Here is a 26,924-nt window from a genome sequence, read left to right as displayed (position 1 = left end):
TTTTACTTTTTCATTTGTCATTAGATTTTCTGTATCAGGACAAATATTCTGACCACAGCTGAGCATTTAAAAAATAATAAAAGGCTTAATTTTTTTTGGGGCTATTGATCAAAGTGATTACACATTACATGTCATGGTACTATATCACACCATTGAGGATTAGGACACCTGTGTAGAGCTCACCCCAAACTTATCATTGTCTCTGTCTTCAACAGGGCTTCCTGAAGAGTGAGCGTGTTTCCAGAATGGTTCAGAGCGGAGGCTGCTCGGCCAACGACTTCCGCGAAGTCTTCAAGAAGAACATTGAACGACGCATTCGTAGCCTCCCAGAGATCGACGGCTTGAGCAAAGAGACTGTGCTGAGCTCCTGGATTGCTAAGTATGATGCCATTTACAGGGGGGAGGAGGACATGCGGCGTCAGACACAGAGGGCACACCTTAGTGCCGTGTCGGAGCTCATCCTCAGTAAGGAGCAACTCTACGAAATGTTTCAGCAGATACTTGGCATCCGGAAGTTCGAGCACCAGCTGCTCTATAATGCCTGCCAGGTGAGCCGCGAGAGGTCTGCAACAAACACATGTGCATTAAACACACAAACACTGTTTATTTGTTAGTCAAAAGCGAAATGCTATTTTCTTCAGTTGTAGTTCCTTCAACGTCCACTAGATGTCGCTGATGTCATTGAACTGTATGAAAAACACCCAACTTCTTTTTTTCTTGCCTAATAGACTTTTTGTAACTTAGATTCAAGCATTAGTGAAAACACTCAAAAGGAGACGGTTCTGCAACAAACGAGCACATTTGAAAAGTGGCCTGCAACCTTAAATTGAACCCCGAACCACAAATGTTATCAAAGGTTCTATTTGATATTTTGATTTTATCAGTTGGTAATGTAGTATCTGGTGAATTGAACATTAATCAATATGTAGCAATATTGAGCAACCAACAAACAGTTCGCTGGCTGCTGATACGTACTGAACAAACCTTTTACCTTTTTAACATTTATATTACTTTTTTGTTTTTATTTTATCTGGCAAAGCTATCACAACACAAACAAGGAAACTGTCCTGAGCATTTATTACATTATCTCTGTCACTGAGGAATCTTCTGTCAGTAGTAGGGCTGGGCCATAAAACATTAAAGATAATTATTACGATATATCTTTCCTCTATAGAAATTTAAGACATATCAATGCAACGTCGATAGCACTCATTTTGTCCATGTTTGGACAGACAACACGAGCAGCCAATGATAATGAGAATACCACTGCACCAAACCAATCATGTGGCTTAAATAGAGTTACCATCACGTCTGGTTAGGTTGACGCACAGAGTGTAGGAGCATCAGCACATTTGCACAACCAATAAAAGAAGCAGCAGAAAACTAAGAAAAAAACGTTCATCCCAAAGGCACTGCCACATTCCTATCCAAAAGAAAACAAAAAAATCCCAGGGTCCAACTGACTGAAGTTGTGACACAAGCCTGACTTTTTTATATATCAGGCTAAGAGAGATCTCCTCTCTACAGAGAGTCCTCTACACTTCCATACATATTCTGACCTTTTTTCAGCTCGGTGGTAGTTGAAGAAACATTCCTGCTGATCAAAGCTCATAAGTGGAAGAAATTGATGTGTCCACTGAATGAAAGCAGACTTCTCTAATTCTCTGCTTGACTATAATGTCTGGCCCTTCTACCATGCTTTCGTCCTCCTGCAGCCACTTCTAGAGCCAGGGATAAAACCGGTGGCTCTTCCTTTTTGTGCACCATCACCTTCTCCTCATAATCAGGGTCTTACAGTTTAAATATGCATTCCCAGCAAACGAACAGGTATCTGTGATGTTTTTTTTCAGCATCTAGATCTCCTGGATGTGCAGCCCCACACAATCACTTCCATCAACCCCAGACTTTAAAATAATCTCTTGTTTTGTTTGGTCACAGTAGCAGTGTTACCTTAAGACAGTACCAGCAGTCAAATTAATTTAAAGCAGATTTGTCATAAATAAAGTAAAGAAATTCTCCCAAATAGCCTTGAAAATTAAGCCAATTACATAATGCATAATATATTTATAGGGATTAACAAAAAGCTGTTTCAATCTTTCTCAGGGAGCTTTTTATTTGCCAAAAAAGCAAACCAAGAATTAAACAGCTAAGCCTGTAGAAAAAGGTAAATAACATATAACCCCAATCAAGATAACAACTAAACAATCAAGATGTTCACTGAACAAACAGACTTTACAATTGAGGAACATGTATACTGATTTAGTCAAACAAAATAAAGGATTAGTAGAAGGCTAGATGGCAGCCAACTTAATAGAAAGCAATACTGTTAAGACTAAATTCCCCCCATGATATGCAAACATGGTTCAGCACATGCATTAATATAACAGATTAATACAAATAAAGATTGCAAAAAACAAACATTGACTGTGAATGATATCAACCTGTGTGGCAAATGAGGAGATAAAATATGATTGAAAACAAACTTGTGTGCAGCAAACTACCGAGTGAGAATCTACTAGACCACTTTGGAAAAGGCAAAAACAACGTCAAGCTAAAGTAAATTACTTTTTGGTGCTATGTTTTCAAACCTATGATGTAATACTTTAAAATATGCATGCAAATACCTTTTGGGAACTACTGCTGGTTTTGCGTTGATTATTGCACAAATGTAATTAATACAACTCTGAAATAATAGACTGAGATAACAAGTCTGATTAAGCAATGCAGTCATTCACCGGCAAACAAGCGTTCTGATGAGGTATGGTGTAGCATGCATGAGCCAGAACATAATGTAGAAATTCTGCTGCAGATATCATAGGTAACTGCATACAGTACATTGGCATCTCTGTCGGTTCTCATCACCAGAAGTCTTCCTGTATCATAGTTCTTCCAAGTTGACATTTTCTTTAGCATATTTTAGGTTAAGCTTCTCATTTTCATCCTGAGATATTTGTGTGTTGTCCACAGCAACTGACTCAGACATCTGCTTTCTCACATACAGCCCCTCTGGAAAGTTTCAAGAGATTATCACAAGTCCAGTGCAGGTCAGGGAGAGAGACTTTAAAGTCTTGTCCAGAAGTCTTTCCAGTCTGAAGACCACACTGTAGAGAAAAGTGTGTCAGTAATTGTGAGTGATTCTCATTATTTCCTTCTCAGTGGTTCTGAACAGAAGTTGCTTCAATGATTAGATTACTTCACAGCCGATTGAGACATCATTCTCACCTAAACACCAACCAGAGCAAGGATGGATTCTATTATTGTCCTCCTTCATTAGAGACAAGAATAGAAGGAGACTAAAGGACTGTGTCTTTTCTGCAGCAGGTTGAGCAGCAGGCAGGTGAAGCTTTACAGCAGGAACATCCCGGCTCGGTCCGGCCTCCAGACCACAGCCGGGCTTTATTGGTGTGACTACCTCGGGTCTCAGTTTAATTAGTCACATTTTACGGCTCTCTCCTTCCACAGTTTACAGCACAAGGCAGTTGGGAATTACAAGAGTTCTGTCGTTTTGACTTACTTTATGATGAGCAGCATCCGGGTGTAAGTACTGCGTGTCCATGTCAACTGTTGGTCACAGAGGAAGTGTGTTTGCTGCTTGTCTGCAGTGGCGTCACATTGTTAGGTTTCTGGTATAACGTCTGTAATTCCTTGAATAAAAGTCGGGGTGTGTACTGAAGTAAATGCCAAGACAGTACGTTGGCAAAATGATTGCCTTGGCTGCTTAAGGATATTGGTATCCTTGTACCGTGATGTATTAGCCTGCTGCATGTCCTCCCTCCTCACTCCCCTGCTGACCTGTGCTCAGAATGCACGTTAACAATGAACACCAACACTAACCAGAGGTCAGTATGTATTTGTTAGCAAATGGAGAGAGAATAAGAAGAAATGGAGAAAATGAATATATATTAAAAAAAAAGATCACTCGGATTAGCAGAGGTCAATCTCTTTATTAAAATACTTCATTCACTCGGGCGTGAGATTCAATATAAATGTTTTTCCCCTCAGAGATGTTTATGTTTTATAACAGAGGTGTGACCTGAGCCCTGAGTTGGAATGACTCAGCCTCTTCTTTCATTTGGTGTGCGAGTGTCTGTCAGCTGAGAATAGAGGGGGAGTTGGAGGATAAAAATACAACGTGCAGAGATGTGAGTGCGGCTGAGAGATGTGCAAACCTCTGTTTCAGTGATGAGAAATGGGGGAAGATATAAATAGAAGAGACGAGGACAAGAAGAGTTCAACCTCTTCACTGCTGGCTGCAGGTGGGCTAACGTTAGCTGCTGCATTGGACTTGTCTTTTATCAGTTTTTTGGTTGATTGTGTTAGACCAGGTGTTTCCTCAGCGTAGACATTTGTCCTGACCATCTTTGCATTCTGCATTGTAAATATTGCGGGATGTGGTAACTTTTGAAAAGTGTAATGACACATGCGACCATGTTTTTGATACATTTAAAATATGTGTTTGAAATACAATAACTTGTTTTGTTATGTATATTTGATGCGTTGAATGATAGCTACGATTCTTCTGATTCGACTGATGTAAACCATTTCAAGATCCGATTACCACAGCCGGTAAAATCAACGTCTCAGTCAGAACAAACAAAAACTAATATATATATATATATATACATACATATATATATATATATATATTAGTTTATTTTGCTACATGGTGTGGCAGCTGTATTCTGTAGTTAATTACACTTACTATTTTGGGTTTTGTTTTGAAATACATTTGGGTGTGTCTTTGCCAATACCTCCACGTGACTGTTTTCACCTTGAACAACAAGCATGTGATGATAAATCCGAGAATAAGTGTTTGATATATGCGTGTGCTTTTATTTCTGCGTCTCTGTCAGTGGTTTAATCAGTACTTCCTTGACAACAGTTGTGTAAGTCTGGCCCTTTTCTCTCTCTGTACTTAGATGTGGTCTCATGTCCACTGTTTAATATTTAGTAAATTTGTACGCTGGTTTCCCTTAATGAACACAGAGTTCACTAACCAGCCTCACTAGATGCCTTTTGGGTACTTAACATGTAGTCAGGTCCTATTACTAATGTATTACACCGAGAAATGTAAGTTGGGACACATTGGGCCTCATGTAAGAACCATCTGTGTTGAACAGGAGAATTCTAGTGCTCAACCTGGTCAGAGGTAACAATTTTGGTCTTTTACTGGTGGAATAAAAACTTTCACTCAATTTAAATTTTCTCCTGTTTGAGGTTTCTTACAGGTACAAGCAGAATTTACGAGTGGTCCAGACCTCTCATAAGAGTCATACGATAAAAGTCTGTTGTTGTTTAGATCTAGTTTGGCACCAACAAATAAATATACAAAATTTAAAATCATGGAAATTATTCTGTCTATATCTACCATTTTAATTATTTTATATATATCTAAATTTAACAATATACCTGCTAAATTTTGCAATAGCCAGGGGAGTGAACAAGCTATGTACTGTATAAGGTCTGATGATGAACCACAGGCTGCACTTGTTTAATGAAAGAGCGTGTTTCATCAACTCAGGGGCGGCGCAAATCGGGTTGCCCAGGGCTTCGGCCAGCAGGGGGCCTCGTCGTATTTAAGACGAGGCCCACTCCTCGTCTCCTCCTTCATTCACTGTGAACCCAAGAGCAAGACAGGCTTCACACAGGCGCCCGCACAACACCGTACAGGGAGCCGCTGCAGCGCCGCGGGTTGCCGACCCCTGGCTACGGCGAAAGAACGATTATTTTACAGTTCCACCGTTAAAGAGATGCGAACGTCAAAAGTATTGACTCAAAACATTAGTTCTGCCTCACATTTCCCCTCCCGGTCGCGCCCCACCCGTTGGCGCGCAACACAGTTTGAGAATCACTGCATTTGGGAGACCCAGAGGTGAACTGTCCCCCGCGCCCCCTCCCCTTCCCCCTTCTCACACAGCATCAAGCAGGAGCGCCTGCAGTTGCCAATTCCCCACACAGTGAAATGATAGTAAATAGTTTGGTTAGTGCAGGCGTTGGCAACCTGCGGCTCCGGAGCCGCATGCGGCTCTTCAGCCTCTCTGCAGTGGCTCCCTGTACAATGCCGTCATGAAATACCAGGAGCGGGCGATGTGTGTGTATTCGCGCTCCCAGATAGCGTACAGGTCCGGGATTCCGCCCCCCGCCCCGCTCACTCGCCCAGAGAGACACAGTAAGATTAGAGGACGTTAATGTCTTAACAGTGGAAACATTGAAAATACTGAGTTTCTCTGGTCTCAGCTGATCAGAGATCAGCGCCGCAGCTTCTTGATCAGAGCAGAAGCTGCAGGTGGTTTGTACAGAGCTTCAGTTCTGTGTCCACAACCCGGCCTGACCTGCTCTCACGTTTTGTTTTAATATTTCGTCAACTAAAATATAAGTCACATCCTATTACGTCCCGGCACTCTTCCCTGCATGTTGCTAATCTATAGGACTTCCACTGCCAACGATGCAGGTTTACCTGTATGCTTGATATGTGGCGAGGAATTAGCAAACAATAAGAAATATAATGTTTAAAGATATTTCCAGACAGAGCAAGCACGCAGCATCTGCTGAAAAGTATCAGGCTGGAGATGAAAAAAAAAAGCATATTTCTGTTTTTCATTTATTTCAAAGTAGGCCTACACATGTATTTTGTTCTCCTATTCATAAGAGTTTGGTGTTTTCCTTTTTTGTAACAGGTTAAAATAGCAGTTAAATGTCAACAGTTTTTTTATTGTCATTCTATAATTTAAGAAATGCAACAAACTATAGTTTTTATATATATTGTATATCTATATATATAACTTTACTTTATAACCGGTGTTATCAAATATGTTTTGTGGCTCCAGACTTACAGAATTTGGGGGAAGAGGGGTGAAAATGGCTCTTTCGATAGTAAAGATTGACTACCCCTGGGTTAGTGTGACGCAAACACTAACTCACTCACATGTCTCCCTTTCTCTCACTCACTCACACACTCACTGAAACACTCACTCATTCTCTCTCTCACACACACACAAACACACACACACACACACTTACTCACTTACTCTCTTTCTCTCTTTCTCTCTCTCTCACACACACACATAACATGGCTCATTAAGTGTGTTTGTGGTTCGAGTGGATTGGTGCTTTGGTTGGTGGGATTGTTTTTTTTTTTTTTGTTTTTTTTTGGGGGGGGGGGCCTCAAAATTGTTCTTTGCCCAGGGCCTCCAATTAGCCAGAACCGCCCCTGCATCAACTCATCATGCTTTACTAGCAATAAGTACCAAAGCCCCAAAAAATGTCTGTCCACAAAGCCTTTTATTTCCCTTTGTTTTTCCTCCTGTTAATTCTTTCATTTGTTGTAGATTTTGCCAAAAACAGGGCCCCTCTGAGCTGCTAAGAATATCCATTTATTTCTATTTTGGTTCTGTCTGTGTGTCGTCTCTCATTAGCTCCAAGAAGCAGCTAGATGAAGCTCTAATAAATTGCCCACAGCTCCAGGCTGCAGCTCTGCCATCAGCAGTGACAGCAAGCTCCTCAATTTTGTCAGAAAATCTGCCTCCTGCCCCCCAGCTGCTTTCTTCATATTCTTTGGTATTTTATTTTCCTCCCTGTCTCTGTTTTGTATTAAATCTCCATGACTTTTTATCCCCACCACCCCCTCACATCCATTCTTCTTTTGATTCTTGCTGTAATTGATGTCAGGGTGTAATTGTCTTCTGTCTGCCAGTCTTTCATCTTTTTGTCCGATGATTAGTCTTGATCGGCTGGGTTTGTGCACAGCAGGTCATTCAGTTTGTAATAAGACATCTATAAAACATGAGGCTTTTTACTTTGATGGGAAACTATTTCTGCTCAAAGGCACAATAAAATATCTCATGTAGATTGCTGAAATAAAATAGATACCATTAGTCGGGACAATATTTGTAAGCAGACAGGTGAGTACCATGATGAGTGATGCTCATTAATGGAATTACTTTGGACACAATGGTGCCTTTCATTTCTCTCATGATGGAAAGTCACTGTGATGTTCTCTTTTGGGTGAATCACCTGCACAATGAATGATACAGATCACTTGATACAGATCAAGTAAACCACAAGCCCTAGAGATTGCTGCTGTAAGAAACAGGGCCAGATTAAGAGAGTTAAAACAAATTCAGATACCAAAATATCAGCCTATATATGTATTTTGATTCCCAAGATATTTTAATTTTAACTTGTTGTTTTACATTTTAACCATATTCCTTGGTATAAACGACTTAAATCAGAATCAAATCAAATATATACAACTTTTCCTTTAAAAAAAGTACATGAACATAAATGCACATCTTCTCTGCATTGAAAGTTTTCATATTGGCACACATCAGAGCACATAAGCACAGATACTAATGTCTGTGAAAGACTCATTGATTTCTATCAGCCAGGTGATAATTCAGTCAGCCTCGAGGGAGAATCATCCAGTTAAAGAGGTTCACAACCTGTATTCATGCAGCTATTGATACGATGAAGTTAGTAACATCTAGCTCTGTTTTGTATTTTTGTTAATACAAATCTTGGATCTAATGCTAATAAAGCCTGGGGAAATTGTGGAAGATGATGAACCCGGTAAGGCTAAAACTAAGGTGTCCCACTCTCGCTGGGTTACAGGACAACAAAAGTAAAGTTGCAGTGGTCAAACATTTAATTAAACATACCTGTTTCACCTAAAGTATTTAAATGTCCAGCCATAAGATTTAACATAAGCCACAAGTTATAAATAGGAGTAATTTTAATAAAGAGTATATCCCTTACGTCTTTATAGAAAAGAGAAAAAAAAAAGTTCATCCTTCATTTTACCTGCAGCTCAGATAACAAAGTGTTTCATTGTGATCGTAACTTTGCACATATCTGTGCTTGATGCAGTCATTAGTTCTGATAACACTGACAAAGTCTTTTGTTTTTTGTTAATGTTTTCTCTGAGAACTGAAGAACAGGTTGCTGCGTCCTGCAGGCTCATTCTCCTCATCATTTTATTTCATTTCAGCACATAAAGACTAATTTGCTGTTTTTGCCTGTTTGGACATGTGAAAACAAACATCATTGAATTTATTCATTCCTAATCTGAAGGACACACATTCACCAAAGAATGTGGTTGTCTATCGTTTTTATATTATGCTTTTATATTTTGATGTGACCATAACCAATACGTTACCAAATGTGATATATATACATATTGGCTTTGCTGGGTAATTTAGTTTTTATCATATAACGACATGCTTTTAACCAACCTCCAATATAAATGGCTGGTCTTAGTATGTGTCTGCATGTCTAAATCAATATTTCTATAAATATCTCAACAATAATACAACCCACAGACCCGGTGTAGACATTGTCTGTATAGTCTTCTCTTTCATTTAGAGCCCTCTTCCAGTTTACCCCTAGCAGGAGTGACAAGCCTTTGAAAAGAGAGCGGAACTGTCATCTGTTGCTACCTTCGCAAAATTAGAGGATTGATTTGCCTCCTTGCCTTTTTTGCGACAACAACCAATTAATCTCTATAAACAGATTCTCCATTTGAATGTGCAGACGATAGGCAAGGACACATTGGAAACACTTCTGTTATCACTGCAGAGAGAACAAAACAGAATCATGCAGTGTATCATGCCGCATGCAAGGGCCTGTAAAATTCAAATTTAAGATGTGTAAAAATTGAGATGTGTAAAAAATGCTCTGGGACCCCAGAGGGTTGAATTGTTTTTCTCACAGTGTAGGGTTAGTTAGGACTTAGCAGACCATCATCACAAACGATGAGAGAATGACTTAACATGTCTTGTTATTTTTCCTCTCTGGATATCAGAGCCTCAGCAATCTGCATATGGATGCACACGGCAGCATTTCTGTAGACTGAACTGTTGACTCAACTCGTCCATGAACAAACATCTATTTCTCAGTAATTAGCGTGGCAGGATATCAGGCCTGACAGTAGGTGACAAGCAACAATATTTCATTAAAGAAGAATCAAACTATTGATGAATAACTTCTTTTTAATGTCCCTGGCTGAAATTGTCATTTGTCCCTCTCTTGTACTTAACTAATATGATTAAATTGTGACCTGATCTTTGAGTTTCATAATGGTGTTTCTGGCAAAGATTTCTGGTTTATATCAGGAACAAGTTCTGGTTGCCTAACTTGAAGCCAAAATTACTTTTCTTCTTAATGGACCCATAAAGCACGAACAGGAACAACTCCAAAAATTCAAATCAGCAATAACACAGAAACTTCAAGCGGAACTAATGGAAAGCTGCAGTCGATAAGGTTGGAGACGAGAGTTTTGCAACTCAGATATGTCCAGGGTGGAGACTGAAGATGCCTGAATCTGAGCACTCACAATTTAAAGTCTTCAAAGTTCAGCTTGGAGTGGTTTTGTAATGTTGAAAACATTGGCTGTAGAAATCCAAATGTTTGCTGTAAGTCTATAATGTCAAAGAAAGTTGATTGTCTATGGCTTCTGCAACAATGAAACTAAATTAAAGCTAAAACCAGCTAAATATACATTTGAACAGGTGTGACCTGATTCATATTGAAATACTGAAATGACAAACAGTCAGCCTAACTTCAATCAAGCTGCCCCAAATTACATCCCAGCAAGCCGCTGCAACTGCGATCTTGATGTACGACTATGTAATATTCCAGTTTTTTTTGTGTAAATTAATTTAGATTTTTACTTCAATCTTCAATGTGACGGAAGTTTGGGTCCTTGTAATTGAGACGCTGAGGGCTGATTTTGAACAGATTTTCTGGGATCCATTTTGAAACAGGCACAAATTAAAAAGCTTATCTTTTTCCTCTCTTATAAACTGGATTTCCCACTCGTCTCTGACTTCAGGGCAGTTTATATCGGAGCTGTTTAATTATCGATTGTCATTTCAGACACCTCTGCTCATCATAGATCTGTGAAATGAGGCCCCGTTTTTGCCCACTAAGCAAACTTCATTCAATTTCCCCCTTCTTTCATCTCCCCTTTGAGTCTCGCTGGCATTAAGTTGAACAGAAGGCTGATCGGATGATCTCCTGCTCATCATGAAGATCTCGAACGGCACCACTTCAGCCCTAATTACTGAAGCAGAACGCCACGTGAGACTTTTTAGACTCTGGGCCTCTTCACTTTCCACCAGTTTTCTCATTCTTGTGTTTATCTCCTGTTTCGAAACAAGGTCCAGTGCAAACCCTAGAAGAAAGCAAACATAACGAAAAACAACATTATGAAACAAAAAATGTGTACATTCAATAATGCCTCTGTATTGACAACCTGTGCCCAATCAGTAATAGGTTATTGATGTTTCTGTCCATGAGTCAGTATTAAGCTCAGGTGGCAGAGACATGGCAAAGTGCCTTAATAGAAGATGCCCATGTAAAAGCGATAACACAACAGAAACAAAACCATGAAGGAAGTAAGGTTAAATGGATTTTGAAATTTGACTTACTTACTTTGCTGTCATTTGTGAAACCAGTTCAAGCCAGTTCTCACTTAAAATGTGATGCTTATAATAGTAATTATTATAATAATAATAACTTTAAGAATTTATATTACGCCTTTCAAGAGACCCAAGGGTGCTTTAGATGTGTAACTATCTATCTATTTGAAGAGTTAGAGGTCTATTAAAGCCAGAGATTTTTAAACATTTTAAAACTTTAAGTGAGACGAACCCACCATTTTCAGACTGGGACACACATTTAAGGTGACGTAATAGATTTTTCAGAGCCAACCCTCGAAAATAAAGAAACACCAATGATAAAGGATAAGTGATCCATAACAGTTGTTACCATAGTTAAATGTCAAATCAATAGCTAACTACAATCTTGTCCCATCAGCTATTGTGTGACAATTAATTAGCCTCTAGGGGCAACTGCCAATACCTTGGGGCATCAGATGGAGACAGTAGATATTTTCTGTTAACCATCCTTTTTTGTACATGTTCTGGGTCCAAACAACATTTGTTCGCTCAAACGTGATGGGTCAAACTCAAGAAAGAAACCAGATGGATTCCAGACAAAATCTTGTCTGCCACTTCCAGATTATTTATATTCACATATATATCAATATGTTATAGACATCGAGGTAAACATAATGCAATTGCAAATTTCCTCATCAGCAAGGAATTTTGTGCATCTTGTGGACATAGGAGGGACTGCAAATGAAGTACACAAACACCTTTGAAATGTCATCTCCATCTGATCAAGATTATCTTCTGTTCTCGTCCCAGTAAAGTGGTTCAACCACTTATCTCAAACACTTTCTTCTGATTTACTGTCACCTGTTCCCACCTCAGCTGCTGACAACTTTATCAGTGCACAGTCCATTTCTTCTGAGAAGACTCATGTGTCGCAAACTTTTTATTGTTTTATAAATGCTACCGATCTCTAGGTGGCTGATTGATTAAACTCTCCTGTTTATCCCTTCTTTTTTTCTAAATGTCAGCTGGACAACGTAGATGAGCAGGCAGCTCAAATCCGTAGAGAGCTGGACGGCAGGCTACAACTGGCCGAGAAGATTGCCAGGGTGAGAAACATACAAAGCAGTTATTTTTTTGTACTATAACTTTATGTATTTTTATCTCATGTATACATTTGTTTAATGCATCCTTCATTTATTTCACATGTTATTGAATCACTTAAATGTTTTAGCAAATGTAGTGTGAAATCACATATATTGGTCAGGGGCTGAGGTGCTGAATATAACAAACAACTCACAATCTTGTCATCTACATTACTTCTCTCTACACAAAGAAAAGCACAATATGTACAGCAAAGTTCCCACCTCATGAGGAACCAGAAAGTGTGATGAAAGGTGTCAGTGAAACACTGAGATGTGTGCTTTAGTGGTAGACAGCTTCATGGGGGTGAACTTGCTTGCAGCAGGATGAAAACCTTGATGCTGATGATGAACAGCAGCTGAATGTGTGTCCTGCAGGAGAAGAAATACCCAAAGTTCATCTCCCCTGACATGGAGGCTCTGTACATGGAGGAGCTGCGTTCTTCAGTCAACCTGCTGATGGCAAATTTGGAGAGTCTGCCGGTGTCTAAAGGAGGCCCTGACTTCAAACAGAAGCTCAAACGCTCCTCTCAGAACAACTCCTTCCTGGACATCGGGGACGAGGGAGACATCCTCTCCAAATCTGACGTTGTGCTGTCCTTCACTCTGGAGGTGTGTGTGTGTGTGTTTGTGTGTTTGTGTGTGTGTGTGTGTGTGTGTGTGTGTGTGTGTGTGTGTGTGTGTGTGTGTGTGTGTGTGTGTGTGTGTGTGTGTGTGTGTGTGTGTGTGTGTGTGTGTGTGTGTGTGTGTGTGTGTGTGTGTGTGTGTGTGTGTGTGTGTGTGTGTGTGTGTTAGATGATGGGAGATGTTGAAAGATGTTTGAGGGATAGGACTTGTTTTTAGGTTCCAGGTATAACTCAGGTTTTGAAAATGAACAATGCATCTGAATCCCTATCACCTCTGATATTTTCAGATTGTAATCGTGGAGGTTCAGGGTCTGAAGTCTGTTGCTCCGAACCGGATCGTTTACTGCACCATGGAGGTGGAGAGAGGAGAGAAGCTGCAGACGGACCAAGCTGAAGCTGCCAGACCACAGTGGGTTCCTCTTCTACTATCTATCTAATGTCTGATAGAGAATTACATCTTACACGATTTAAATCCCTTTCATTGTCACACTTAAGTTAGGCCCAGACTGTCGTCCAAATCAATACTGTCACAAACATCATATTTCATGAGATTTAATGTTAGCAAAAAGAGTTTTTACCTTGTGAGAACATCATTCACTGAGTTAGGAGAATTTCAAATGAAGGAAGAAGAATGGCTGAGCATTGTAACACCTCTTTGTGACCTTTGTTCATGACTTATTAATAGTGCATCTTGGCTAGGAAAGCTAAAAGTGAAGTGTGTGGAAAATGTTGGTCACCACATGTGAAAAGAGGTTGCTGCATGTCTGATAAAAGAATCGGTGAACAAGGGGAACTGCCGACCTAACTCCAGAAGCACTCGGTTCATTAATTAAGTAAAACTGACAATAAAGCAACAGATACACCCTTTCACGTCTTATCTGGTAGTCCTGCTATTACCTTATTTCGTGTCTATAAAGTGCAGAAGTTGTAAAGCTCTGGGTGTCCACAAATAACGATGACAAGTCTGTCCTCTGTTTTTGATTCTCCAAGATGTTTGGAGAATCTCAACACTGATGACTGACACAGTGTCACACAAATGTGTTCACTTAAGCTGAAATATTTAGAGCTCTGCTGACTTTTGCATCTTCTTGCATGAATTGATGGCAAATTGCAACTTTGCATCAGTGTTCATTTTGGCAGCTATTTTTGATTTAGTCTCAGTCTTTTGACGAAAATGCATTTTAGTTTTAGTCACATTTTAGTCATTTTTATCCTTCTTAGTTTTAGTCTAGTTTTAGTCAACTAAAACAAATTACATTTTAGTCTAGTTTTAGTCGACGAAAAACGAATTCCATTTAAGTCTAGTTTTAGTCACATTTAATAGCCAAATTAAACTCCTTTTCTATAAAAACATATAGCTGCAGCCTAATAGCTTAAAAATATATATTTAGTTTTAAATGTGAAAACAAAAAGGCAGGTCAGACTGGAGGCGAACACAGAAACTGCAGCTCGGTAGAAACCAACTGCAGCTTCTGCTCTGATCAAGAAGCTGAGGCGCTGATCTCTGATCAGCTGAGACCAGAAAAACTCTGTGTTTTCACTGTTTCCATATTTAAGAAGCAGTCTGTCACTGACTGGCTTCCTTCACGTGAACTAGCTCTGATCTTTTTTTCTCTGAGCGAGTGAGCGGGGCGGGGGGCGGAGCCTCGGGACCGGTGCGCTATCTGGGAGCGCACAGACACACACACACACACACACGGACACACAGACTCACTCGCCCGCTCCTGATACTTTATGATGGCTCGTCTCGTCAACGAAAGTTAAAAATAGATTTAGTCATAGTTTGTATTTTCAAAGATCCGTTTTCGTTACGTCTTCGTCTCGTCTTCGTCATGGAAAAAGGGTCAACGAATATATTTCGTCATCGTTTTCGTCAACGAAATTAACACTGCTTTGCATGGACTTTGTTTGTAATCACACTTGGAGAACAATTATTTTCATGTGTGGTCTGGACTAACAAGGCTAAATTAATAAGGCAAATGGTGCCACCTAGTATCCCCACAGTTTCACAACTGTAGACGTTGTAACTAGGTCAAATTTGATTTGTCCAAATGAGTTGGTTTATAATGTTGACAAAGATTGTTAGTAGAATTTAGGTCTTTTATTTGTTATAAAGGTAAAACAATTATCCTAAAAACTTGAATTTTGGCTTTTTGTTTTATTTTCACTGGGGAAAAAAATATTTTCTTGCTCTAGATACTGTTTTCCTAATATTGTGTTGCATTTGTTTTATAGCACAATGACATCTAAATACAAGATTTTATTTATTTATTTATTTTCTGATGGACTAAGTGTTACACAGGGATCTTGGGCGATAACGGTGTTCAGTGCTAATACTCAGTCCTGATTGGATTATTGTCTGATCTTTGGAACATGAAGTGAACACACCAAACTCTGTGAAACGTCCCTTTAACTCAGCTACCTGAAACTAGACTACAACTGTCCTTATATCAATGTCTACAGTCAGAGCTCAGATATTTTGTTCTATTTGTCCATGAGACTAATTCCACTGAGAGGAGGTTTATGAGCAGTTATGATTTAAAACGGGGCTGTAAACAGACCTGAGGGACAGGCTCTAAAGACACCAGCACACACTCACACTAGTAACACTAAATCCAACTGGTTGAATGAGCACACTAGTCCTGTGAAATGCAATTTTGTTCAGTTTTATGTTCAACAGGTATGGCTGGAATGACATAGAAAATCTTGAAACTTGTCATCTCAGCTAGTCTGATCATTCCCAGTGCTGCTGCAGAGCACGGATCAGCTGCGCTCTAAGCTGTTCACCAACATGACCATGGTATCCCAGTCCCATCGTAGTGCTAACATACTAATGAGCATTGTGGTTGTATTATAAGAGCTGGATTACGACACAGTATCTGCTCTCTGTAGTTAAATAACCAGTATTCCGCTGTACTGTTTGGACCCTATGCTGCATATTCAAATTCTAACAAGCTAAGAATCAAACGTGTAGCTTCACAATCCCAATATGGAACTACATGGACACTGTGGCCTTGTGGTTAACAACAGTTCACTTAATAAACTTAAGCAACATAACTGCTTTTAACAAAAGCTAACGAAGGCGTCTGAACAACAACATGATTCTCTACCAGTTGGTAGCATAGTGTTATACTAGCATTACTGACCTGCAGCCACAAGCACTGGTTCAAACATCTCACTTCATGAAGATTTTGGGTTGATTGCAGTTCTGTAAACATTGATTACGTAATTCATTTTAGAAATTATAATAATGCTATATTATTATAATCATTTTTATATCAAAATGTGATTTTCCTGTAATGACTGTGACTATAGAAAAACAATTGCATTACTTGATGAATTTCCCCTGATTAACAGCAAGTATATTTCCACCTGATGTTCCTCTTTGTCGGAGCCGTGGGATGCCTGGCGGACAGTGGGGGTCTGTGGGGTAATGAGGCTGCCCTTTCACACACTTTCTTTTTCTGAAGGCCATCCGTCTGCCAGCATCACCAAACGGAACCAATTAAACAAGCTCACCGTCACCTAGCGCCCTCGGAGGTCAGCAGCGATGCTCTGCTGTCGCTTGCCTTTACTCTACGGCTCCTGTCACCTTCTCTATGATTAGCCTCCAAATTGCTTTCACGTCCCTCATCTTCAATCACACACCCATATATTTAATGATAACATAGTTATGTAATTACATGGACAACCCGATTAGGTATGATTACACAGTCGTCCAATTGCAATGATGATTCATTAGTGATACCATTAATTAAAGTGGATTGTCAAGCATCTGTGATTCTTGTTAAGGATTATAGCACAATTTCTCATTTTTATTACAATTGAAGTAGACTCGAAATAATCCAGGTTTAAGATTGTAACATTAGTTGTGTGTGTACAAGATAAAAATGAGCTAATAGACAGAAGGCGGAGCGAAAGCTTTACAAATTAAATATTTATCTTTTTACTTTTGTAAATGAAGTTTGATGAAGGTCGAAACAAAGATAATTCTGTAACAGTAAATCGATTTTATGTCTATGCTGCAGCCACAGCTGGAAAAATAATGTTGTTGCGTGGTGCGACTGTCCATCCCACTGAACATGATATCTCTGTGGTAAGTCCTCCAAATTTGGTACAAAGGTTAATTTGGATGTAAGAATGAGCTTGATGAGTATGGAGGACCATACATGACATAAGTAAAAATAAATAAATAAATAAATGTATAAATAAATACAGAAATAAATAAATAAATGAATAAATAAAAATGGAAATAAATAAATAAATATGTTAATACCAAAAGAAATGTCAAAAGAAATGTCTTAAATATATTTTAACATTTATTTTTTCCCTGATACATTTCCTTTGCATTTGCAGTGTCCTTATGCTAATGAGAAAGGCGGGCCTAACCGCAGTCTCATGCAGGATTGGTCACAGGAGTGTAATGATCCAGCCCTACTACTTCTGCCTTTCAATGCTGGTGTCCAGTAGCTGTTTGCACTCTGTGGAACAGTGGAAACAGTGAAAACATAGAGCTTCTCTGGTCACATCTGCTCAGAGATCAGCGGCTTCATGTTCAGAGCAGAGGCGGCAGGTGGTTTGTACCGAGCTGGAGTTTCTGTTTCCTCCTCCTCTCGGCTCGCTCCTTGTGCTCATTACAACACGAGACGTGACGCTCACAGTCAGGACTACTGACAGCTAAATCATCCCAATAAAAAATAACCTTAACTAACCCTCTGAACTTGAACTAGTTCATTTTAAGTGTGAACTGGCTCAACGTCCCAAACAGCTACTGGACACCAGCATTGAAAGGCAGAAGTAGTAGGGCTGGATCATTACACTCCTGTGACCAATCCTGCATGAGACTGCGGTTAGGCCCGCCTTTGTCATTAGCATAAGGACACTGCAAATGCAAAGGAAATGTATCAGGGAAAAAATAAATGTTAAAATATATTTAAGACATTTCTTTTGACATTTCTTTTGGTATTAACATATTTATTTATTTATTTCTGTATTTATTTATTTATTTCCATTTTTATTTATTTATTTATTTCTGTATTTATTTATACATTTATTTATTTATTTATTTTTACTTATGTCATGTATGGTCCTCCATAGATGAGTAGAGTTCGGTGGTCAATGGTCAATACTCGCAGTTGAGTTGATTGTATTTCTGTTAATTAAAAGGGTAGGAGTGAAGCTACCTAGAGGAAACAATGACAAGCGTGAGTATCAACATAAAACAGGAAGTGCAAGAACATGCAAAACGAAATGGTGTGTGAGTGTAACCATGACAGTTACTCAATCATCCGATTAAAGACATTGTGTAAATGCCAATAAAATGACATTTGGTAAAGATTTGTCAAAGCAGAAATTTATTTACTGTGTTCCGATTCAGAAACGCTTATTTACAAAAAATGACGTATCACAAATAAAGTTTTAAAATGTGTTGAACAAAATTATTAACTGCCACAAAAAATGTATTGTCATAGAATTACATATTCCTACATATAACATATGTAGCTGAGTCTACAATTAACAGTCTGAGCATTGTTAGTTAAAATCTTACCAGAGTGAGCAAAGCTTACAAACTGATTACGGACCTTTCTACTTTTTGTAAAAAGTAAATAGCATCGTTGGGTGTAAATTTAGCAATTTTTACATTCGTTGCAATCTTTTAAATGAGAAATTTACTCAATATTGTTAACATGTGTTGATGTTGTAAGATATCTTAAAGCTAAAATGAACCCTGAATGAGCCTGTTAGAATCTTTTAGATATGAGGATTACACACACAACACCAAATATTGGCTGCTCCCAGTACAGCATTCTTCTCTGCTATTGATGGGTCCTTGTTGTAGATTTTATCGCCCCCTACTGGCCTAGCATTCTTGTTTGAGCATTTATAGTCCATTTTGTGTGTGTGTGTGTGTGTGTGTGTGTGTGTGTGTGTGTGTGTGTGTGTGTGTGTGTGTGTGTGTGTGTGTGTGTGTGTGTGTGTGTGTGTGTGTGTGTGTGTGTGTGTGTGTGTGTGTGTGTGTGTGTGTGTGTGTGTGTGTGTGTGTGTGTGTGTGTGTGTGTGTGTGTTTAATTGAAACAAAAGCACCCTTCTGTTGCCTTGGTAACTGGGGAAACTAAGTTTGGTTCTCGATCTTGCTTGTCCTTCATCACGAGCAGAGGGCATCACTTTGCTCCATTAGAGTTTGTGTAAGATGAACACTCAGAGCTGACACTGATGGCACTGTTTGCTGACTCTCAATCTCTGACCATCACCTGATGATGTGAAGTTATTACAAGAAATGTAACCACACTGACCTCCTACCTCTGTTACCCTTGTGGTCCATGACGAGCAGGGACCTGCACATAAAAATGAAAAAACCCTGTCCTGTGAGGTTCTGAGCCTTCAAATACAAAATGGTTAACATGTTTGAAATGTAAATTATTTGCGACAGGTACATGTCTGTTTTGAGTCAAAGGTGAAGGTTTTCTGTTTGTTGGACTTTGCTGAAACTTGAATTTCCTCATGAAGACTGTCTTAATCCCTCATGGTCCCTGTGACACAGTGAGATTCAGTTGAGCTCAACAGAGGCTGTATGTGATGGACCATTCAACAAACACTGTATCCCAAAATTACCTGAAAATCTCTGTTCTATAGATTCACAATGAAGCATGATCTCTTGGAAATTATTCATAAATAGGTTTTGATTGATACTTTGATAGAATTGACACGTTACCACAACTCCATGTTTTATCCATTTGAGATCCTCACCAAATGCCAGTTCCAAATCTCAGAGATTTGCTGGTTCGGCCAAAGCTTAGAAACAGCCTGCAGCTCCTAACCTCTGACACCAACCCCCTCACTTTGGAGCACAAATGGCTAAAATCCCATTCCAAAGTAAGGTGTCTATAGCTTCTGAATCATGAAAAGAAAGACAACTCCCAAAGGTATCTGATAAAATAAACATTTTGGGTGATACAGAAACAGAGTAGTAGGCCTTTGATTTCAGTAAATATTTAAAAGTGTTGTCCATCTATACTAATTCACTGTGTGTGCCTTAGCCACACTATCAGTAAACTCAATTATAACCATTCTACAGTGTTTTTTCATAACAAGACTCAGGCATCCGAAAAGGACATTTGGAGACTCCAAATGGACACAATGGACACCGGATCATATTCTGAATTACTAAAGGTCTTTCTTTCGTTTCTTCATCAGTTGGAGATAAAATACTTTGACTAGCCCACTGTGGCAGTTTTTTTCTTTGTTCCGTTCCTCCCTCCAATACCTGGGCATATGTTCATATCGTCTTATGTAGATCAGGTCCTGTTGCATGGACAGACCATTTTTCTAATCTTAGTCAACATTGGCTTAAACATTGGCTTAGTTTAGCTGCTCCACAGTAAAAGCCTCTTAAGTGAAGCAATAGAGGCTGGAAGTGTTGGTTTGCAAGCTGGCACAGTTCAGTTTGTGCAGGGGAGACTGGACTGGTGGATGAATTGAATTCTCATCATAAGTGTGTTGACCAACAGGGAGGATGTGAACTGCAGTCTGTCACTGAGTTAAAGAAAAGTTTTTTTTCTCTTTCAGGTGGGGGACTCAGGGGGATTTCACCACAACTCACCCACTGCCCTCGGTCAAAGTAAAGCTGTTCACAGAGAGCACTGGTGTGCTGGCTCTAGATGACAAGGAGCTGGGCCGGGTGAGTCCATGCACACACACACACACACACACACACACACACACACACACACACACACACTCACACTCACACTCACACTCACACACACACACAAAGTGCTTTAATCACATAATTTTAGACTTAATACTAACTAGAATTTACTCTACATTTTTGGGTCCCCTTTTATGACTATGATTAAACATAACATGTTTGTCATATTTGTCACAGTCATTTTTACATCCTCCTACTTCTGACAACAACAAATCAGTCAGCATCACTATCAACACCACAGCAGCTGGGTGATTGGGGACGTTGTAAGTCCAGCTAATTTTAAAAGCATTTTTCCTTTTGGTGACATGTTGGATCATGTGATTGTGTAGGAGACATTTGTTACACAACAATTTTGCCTTCATGTCGGGTGACAAATCTTGTCAGATATAATGAGCCACACATCCATTATGCAGTAGTCCAAAGGCGTGTTCAGAGTTTAAACTGGAACTGTGTCCCATTCATATGACCACATAGCCATACTGGGCTTTTAGAAAGTATTCATTCTCCCTCCTTGTATGGCTGCCACTTAAAGTGCATGCCCTGTGTTTGTCTTCACCAAGGGGGTTGTTTTAGTGCCTGTCCATGGGTTTGTTTGTTGGTTGCTTGCTTGCTTTTTCAGCAGGATAACTACCCCGTCCGGGTGTGTTAAATACCACAGAACTAGATCATTTGGAAAACTACATTGTAAAAAAATATATATTGAAGGCAAATTAATACAGGTTAGTATAAAAACAGTTCGTGCCTTGAAGAATTAGGAATTTCTTTTTAGTTTTTAATATTATGAGACAGGGTGTTTTCCGGTCATCCATCGAAGCATGTAAGCAGAGGGAGAACCTGAGTTTCAGATCCTTAGCTCAACCTCAATGCAACAATCTACTAGTAAAACCCAAACTCCAAGATCATTGTTAAATAAGCTGTCCAACATTTCTGTTAAGTTGTAAGATCCAAGATGTCCCTCCTTGTATCAAATCTAAACTCAGGTTAGTAACTAACATCACTGCTCTTTACCACAATTTAACATTTACCAAAAATAAGTATTATGCTTAATTTTGTACCTACTGGGACATTTTTATAGTAAATTACATGGTACCAGTAACTTTAGATGTATTCTACCTGAATAATGAATTATTGTCTTGGAACAGTGAGAGTTCCTCACAGCAGGTGAAAGCCTTTGAACAAATAGTGCAGACTAAATTTTGTAAGGGCAAGGACAGGCTGAAGGCCATTCCTTCTAATAAGCTGTGCGCTGATGCTGCTGCAGATCTGATCCGTGTACGCACCACTTTGAAGCTGGTCTATAGATGGATGTGTATGTCGGGGGGAATGACCGTGTTTCCCATGTAAGGGTGAACGAGACACAGCATGAAAAATGGCCCATGCTGCTGAATTTAACAACCATGTGTTTTATTCACAATGTTGTTTGGGGGTTTTCTTTTTCAAAAGAATGAGATAAGATTCAGCTTCAAGGTGGACGTACGTTTACACAGCAGACAAAAAAAAATTGAAAATATAACCGAGTGAAAGCAAAGAGACCAAAATAACATTATTCATTAAATAAACAGGAGAAAGTAAGATTATCAGAACCAGCCGTCCAAACCCACACCTCCGGGAAGTGACATGCTGCTGTCCTGTACCACCAGTGGCACAATCAGAATTATTTAGTAAGGACAACCAAGTTGGTTATGTGTTTCATTAATTCATTTATTTATTTAAAACCTTGGGAGTAACATTGAGTTACAACCCTAATTTGTATTGGTATCGAGGTACAGCAATACAACAATAAAGGGTTAAACAATATATTTTAATTCAAACAGCAATAAAATAATACATGGTTCTACCAGTTAAAATAAGTTATAGGAGCGATGCCATACCAAACTATTATTGATGAGGTGAGTGCACTTTCTATGCTGATTGTGTAGAACTGGACAAGATTATGTTTGTCTTTGAAACTTTTTAAATGTCTCAGGAAAAGCAGTCTTTGATTGACGAACCCTTTTACAATAATGTGATCTGTGTTGGTGCTCCAATGTGTTGTTGATGAGAACGCGTGGATATTTGAATGGGTTCCTTATTGTTATGGTTTACCAGATATTGGGTTGAGGGGGTGCGTCTGAAGTCTGGAATGATTTCTTGTGTTTTTGATGTGCTTAGCTGGAGGTGGCTGTTCTGGCACCAGGTTACTTTATGACCTGAACAACCTGCTCGCTGGGATAAATCCGATTATTGTTGTGTCATCTGCATATTTGGTGACTTACCTGGTTGGTTGATGTGGCTGGTGTAGAGGGGGAGGAGCCAGGGTGACAGGACCCAACACTGGGGGGCACCTACAAGGGTTGTAGGGCAGGATGATGCCTTATTGATCTTAACCCTCTCCTGTCCTTGTCCCCATATTTTAACCTATGAACACACATACTCATCTGTTGCACTTATTTCAAGTTAGTTCAATCATGGAATAGGACATAACTAGAACTTCCCTGTTACTCCTCCTGCTGTCACTACTGTCACTATCACTAGCTGATGTGTTGATGTCGGCCCACAGAGAAAACCATACTGATGGAATAATCTTTGTGAAATAAGAAGCAATGATCTTTGGCCCTGGACATCTCGCAGTCAAACTGCATCTGTTTTCAAATCAAAATCAAACCAGCTCTGTCTTTTCCTGACCATGAAAAGCTTGTTCACGCCTTTGTCTTCTCACAACTTGACTACTACAAATTTCAATTTAGCCCAGTTATGTTACAGAACTATAACTCCCAATTCTCCAAACTGTAATTTAGGATCTTTAAACCTACACTTGCTGATAGTTCCTAAGGCAACGCTGATAACTAGCGGTGACCAAGCTTTTGCGATCAGGGTCCAGAGGCTCCATTAGACTCGTCAGAACTATGAACCTGTTTTTAAATCATTGATTAATTTATTTTAATTGAAAAGCCTTCAAATACTTGATTTTTGGCTGGTTTTAATGGATGTTGTATATATTTTTTATGTTTTGTTCTGCTTTTTATTCCGATGTATTTTGTCAATCACTTTGTAATCTTGTTTAGGTAAAGCTATAGACATATTATTATTATTATTTCATTACTAAAGGTTTCCTCCTCCCTCCCACAGGTGGTCCTGAACCCAACCACCAACGGACCAAAGCAGGCCGAGTTCCACCGAATGGTCGTTGCCAAGAACAGTCAGGACACGGAGTTGAAGATCAAACTGGCTGTCCGCATGGACAAACCCCCCAACATGAAGCACAGTGGGTGAGTCTGCAGCTGCTTCTCACTTCTCACATTCGGGTAAAAAAGGTTTAGTGTAGCAGCAGAACTCATGATTTGCACAATGAGGTTTCATCCAGTAATGGGGTTTAAAATAACTGCTTCCACCTCCATCTTCCAACTAGTTGAATTTATTAATGCCTGAATGATTTAAAAAATTGGCCGACTGAAATTCATATCCAAATATTCTGGAGATTTACTGGGGTCACCTGTCTAACCAAGTACAAACAAATGGTTTAGTCCTTGCCACACACGGGGAATCAGAATTCATGCTATCGACGGAATGAGACCGCCTTTTAAAACAGTGTAAAATAATACATTTTCAAATGATGGCATATTTATGTCTGTCATTTTAGGTCATGGCTACTGTTCATTTGTGACTACCCTAACAAACACTAAATAAACAATTTCTAAATCAAAGAGGAAGGGGGCCCACAGAGACTGCTTGTGTGCTACCCTCCTGCCTGCAGTTAAAGCGTGTAATGCTAAATACTTTGTCAGATAAAAAGAACATTTATCGATTAACCCACCTAAACACCAGCTTTCCATACCTCTCTGTGTTACTGAGTTACTGCCCATACAAGTGTGAATCAGAGGAGTAAAGCTTAACACGTCCATTAACTCCCAAAACAATTTCCTAGAAATGACTCATAATATCATATGCAGCATGGTTGAGTATGTTTTGTTGCAGTGAAGCAATGAACATAAAGTGTGTTACTTTGTGTCTGTGGACTTTCCGGAAGCATTAGCAGGCTGACAGCTCCACCTCCTGGTTACAGAACGGTGGTAAGTACAGACAGATGGTAACTGATGATGACAGTAACTGCTTATTGGATGTTCCAGTAACACCTACGACCAATTTAAAATCTCCAAACAACCTAACATCAGTCTGCATGTATTTTGACTGTGGAGGAGACCACAGAGGAGGACAATCAGACTCCACACAGACAGACCTGAGTGTCCTCGTTAAGACCGATGTCCAAGAATGTGTGTGTGTATTTCTACCAGGAGATGGCAGCAAAATTTTAACCTTACGAGGAAACATTTCAGTGGATTCAACAGTACAATGCCATGTGTGTTCTGTCAACCCTTGAACCTTTTCATTCATAGACATGAGGAAAACTGTATTCTGAATTTTCATCTTCAAATTTTAAATAATCATAAAGTAAATAAAAGGTTTTATAAATGCACTGCTTTAATGGAGTGTAAGAAGTAAAATCACAGTTTTTAGAACAGGCAACAGTTATTGTTTCCATTTGCACAAGAACAAATATAGAAAAAGTGTTCTCAACCCTCTTTACACAATCGACAAAAAGACAGGGGGTGGATCCAGGACTTTTTTTTGTCACTGTCCTTTAGTAATGTATTTTTCTCAGCGTGTAATTCATTGAACTTGCTGGGAAAAAAAATCAGACTTGTTAAGGTTTGTGCTTGTTGGAGGTATAACTCTGGTAGTTTGATTTGGGTTCAACCACAACTTTTACATCATTTAAAAAATGATTTTAGATGATCTGATACTGATTTAATCAATGGGTTTGGAAAGATCCCTGCACCACCGCGCCGCAGTCAGATTGTCTTATATGACACTGTATCAAAGTTTCCCATTAAAGTTGACATGTTTTTACATCCTGTTTATTCTCACACGGTGAATCAGCTGTCACAACTCACACAGGATTCTGTTCAGTACAAACAAATTTAAGACTATTGTTTGCAGAAAAAATTATACATTGGCTATAAATGTTTTGTAAAGCATGCTTAAATACGTGTGAAAGCTATACACACCCTGGATATTTTTTGTTGTATTTGACACTCCATTTTCTAATTGTACTCTTTGGTTTCAAAATTGTAAGTATATCTGGCTGGAGTCAGTCAGTTTACAGTGAACTGGTGTTCAGAGGAGCAGTTAACATCTTCTGCGTTAGAACTGTCATCCAAACCGAACTGTGGCAGTCGGCAGCTCTGATAGCTCATTGACTGACAGAAAGGGGGACACAGATCAGGTGCAGTTTTCAAAACTCTCCACAAGGGGTCAGTGTGAGTCTCCCTGGGAGTCTGGCCTCCCTCTGGTCCATATTTTTTTAGTGCTGAATTTGGCTTACTGGCTTCAGATTTGGTAAAGACACAATCTGTGAGACTTTGACTAAAAGGGCATGCAGGGTCTGTATGCAGCATTTAAATAGGGACAAATGGAGTCCAAGAAGAGGCCATATGATGCAGGAGTGTTGTTAAGCTAAGAAATAGAGCACAAACAGAAAATGTGTGGGTGCATTTGTATTATTTATTTATTTTCCTGGGTTAAGGCTGCAAAAAGAAAAACCGTGAGGAATCTGAAAAGGTTAAAGACGTGGATCCATTAAAAGGCCAACAGATGCAAGAGTGCATTTTACTTTCAGGGAGTAATGGGGCCAACAAATAAAAAGTGCACAAATAGGAAACATGCACAGTGGGCTCCAAAAGATAAATATAATTATATAGATAAATATATTTGAGGAAATCTGGCTTTCAAACCAAAACGGAGATTTTTATTTAATTTTATTTTATTATATACAATCTTTAATTAGCCAGCTTGGTGAGATGAATTCACGTTTTCCTGTCAACTCAATGACAAGTTATTCTGTTTTTATTGTCAAGCAACTATCGGTCTTTTTTTAATTTAATATCATACCTACCTTCATTAAATTTTCTAAAAATTCTTGAATGATGATAAACAGTTTTCTTTGTAAAAAGAATTAGGCCAGTTTCCCTTTGTACTATAAATATGTGAGTGTGAACATCCAGCTAAATGACGGCAT

General features: G+C 39.2%; 1 protein-coding gene across 1 annotated transcript in view; it reads left to right on the top strand.

Moving 5' to 3' along the window:
• The first annotated feature begins 221 nt into the window (after positions 1 to 221).
• cadps2 (Ca++-dependent secretion activator 2) overlaps positions 222 to 26,924 on the top strand; it is a 104,299-nt gene continuing 77,596 nt past the window's right edge. Inside the window, exons 1-6 of the mRNA XM_062390381.1 lie at positions 222 to 548; positions 12,422 to 12,502; positions 12,914 to 13,147; positions 13,449 to 13,570; positions 20,728 to 20,839; positions 23,978 to 24,117. Coding sequence (XP_062246365.1) covers positions 246 to 548; positions 12,422 to 12,502; positions 12,914 to 13,147; positions 13,449 to 13,570; positions 20,728 to 20,839; positions 23,978 to 24,117 — 992 coding nt within the window. The 5' untranslated portion in view covers positions 222 to 245. The remainder of the gene's footprint in view (positions 549 to 12,421; positions 12,503 to 12,913; positions 13,148 to 13,448; positions 13,571 to 20,727; positions 20,840 to 23,977; positions 24,118 to 26,924) is intronic.

The sequence above is a fragment of the Platichthys flesus genome, chromosome 6 (assembly GCF_949316205.1).
Source record: "Platichthys flesus chromosome 6, fPlaFle2.1, whole genome shotgun sequence".
In the NCBI taxonomy this organism is placed as follows: Eukaryota; Metazoa; Chordata; class Actinopteri; order Pleuronectiformes; family Pleuronectidae; genus Platichthys; species Platichthys flesus.
Note: the sequence above shows the minus strand (reverse complement) of the source record. Positions and strands in the feature narration are given on the sequence as shown.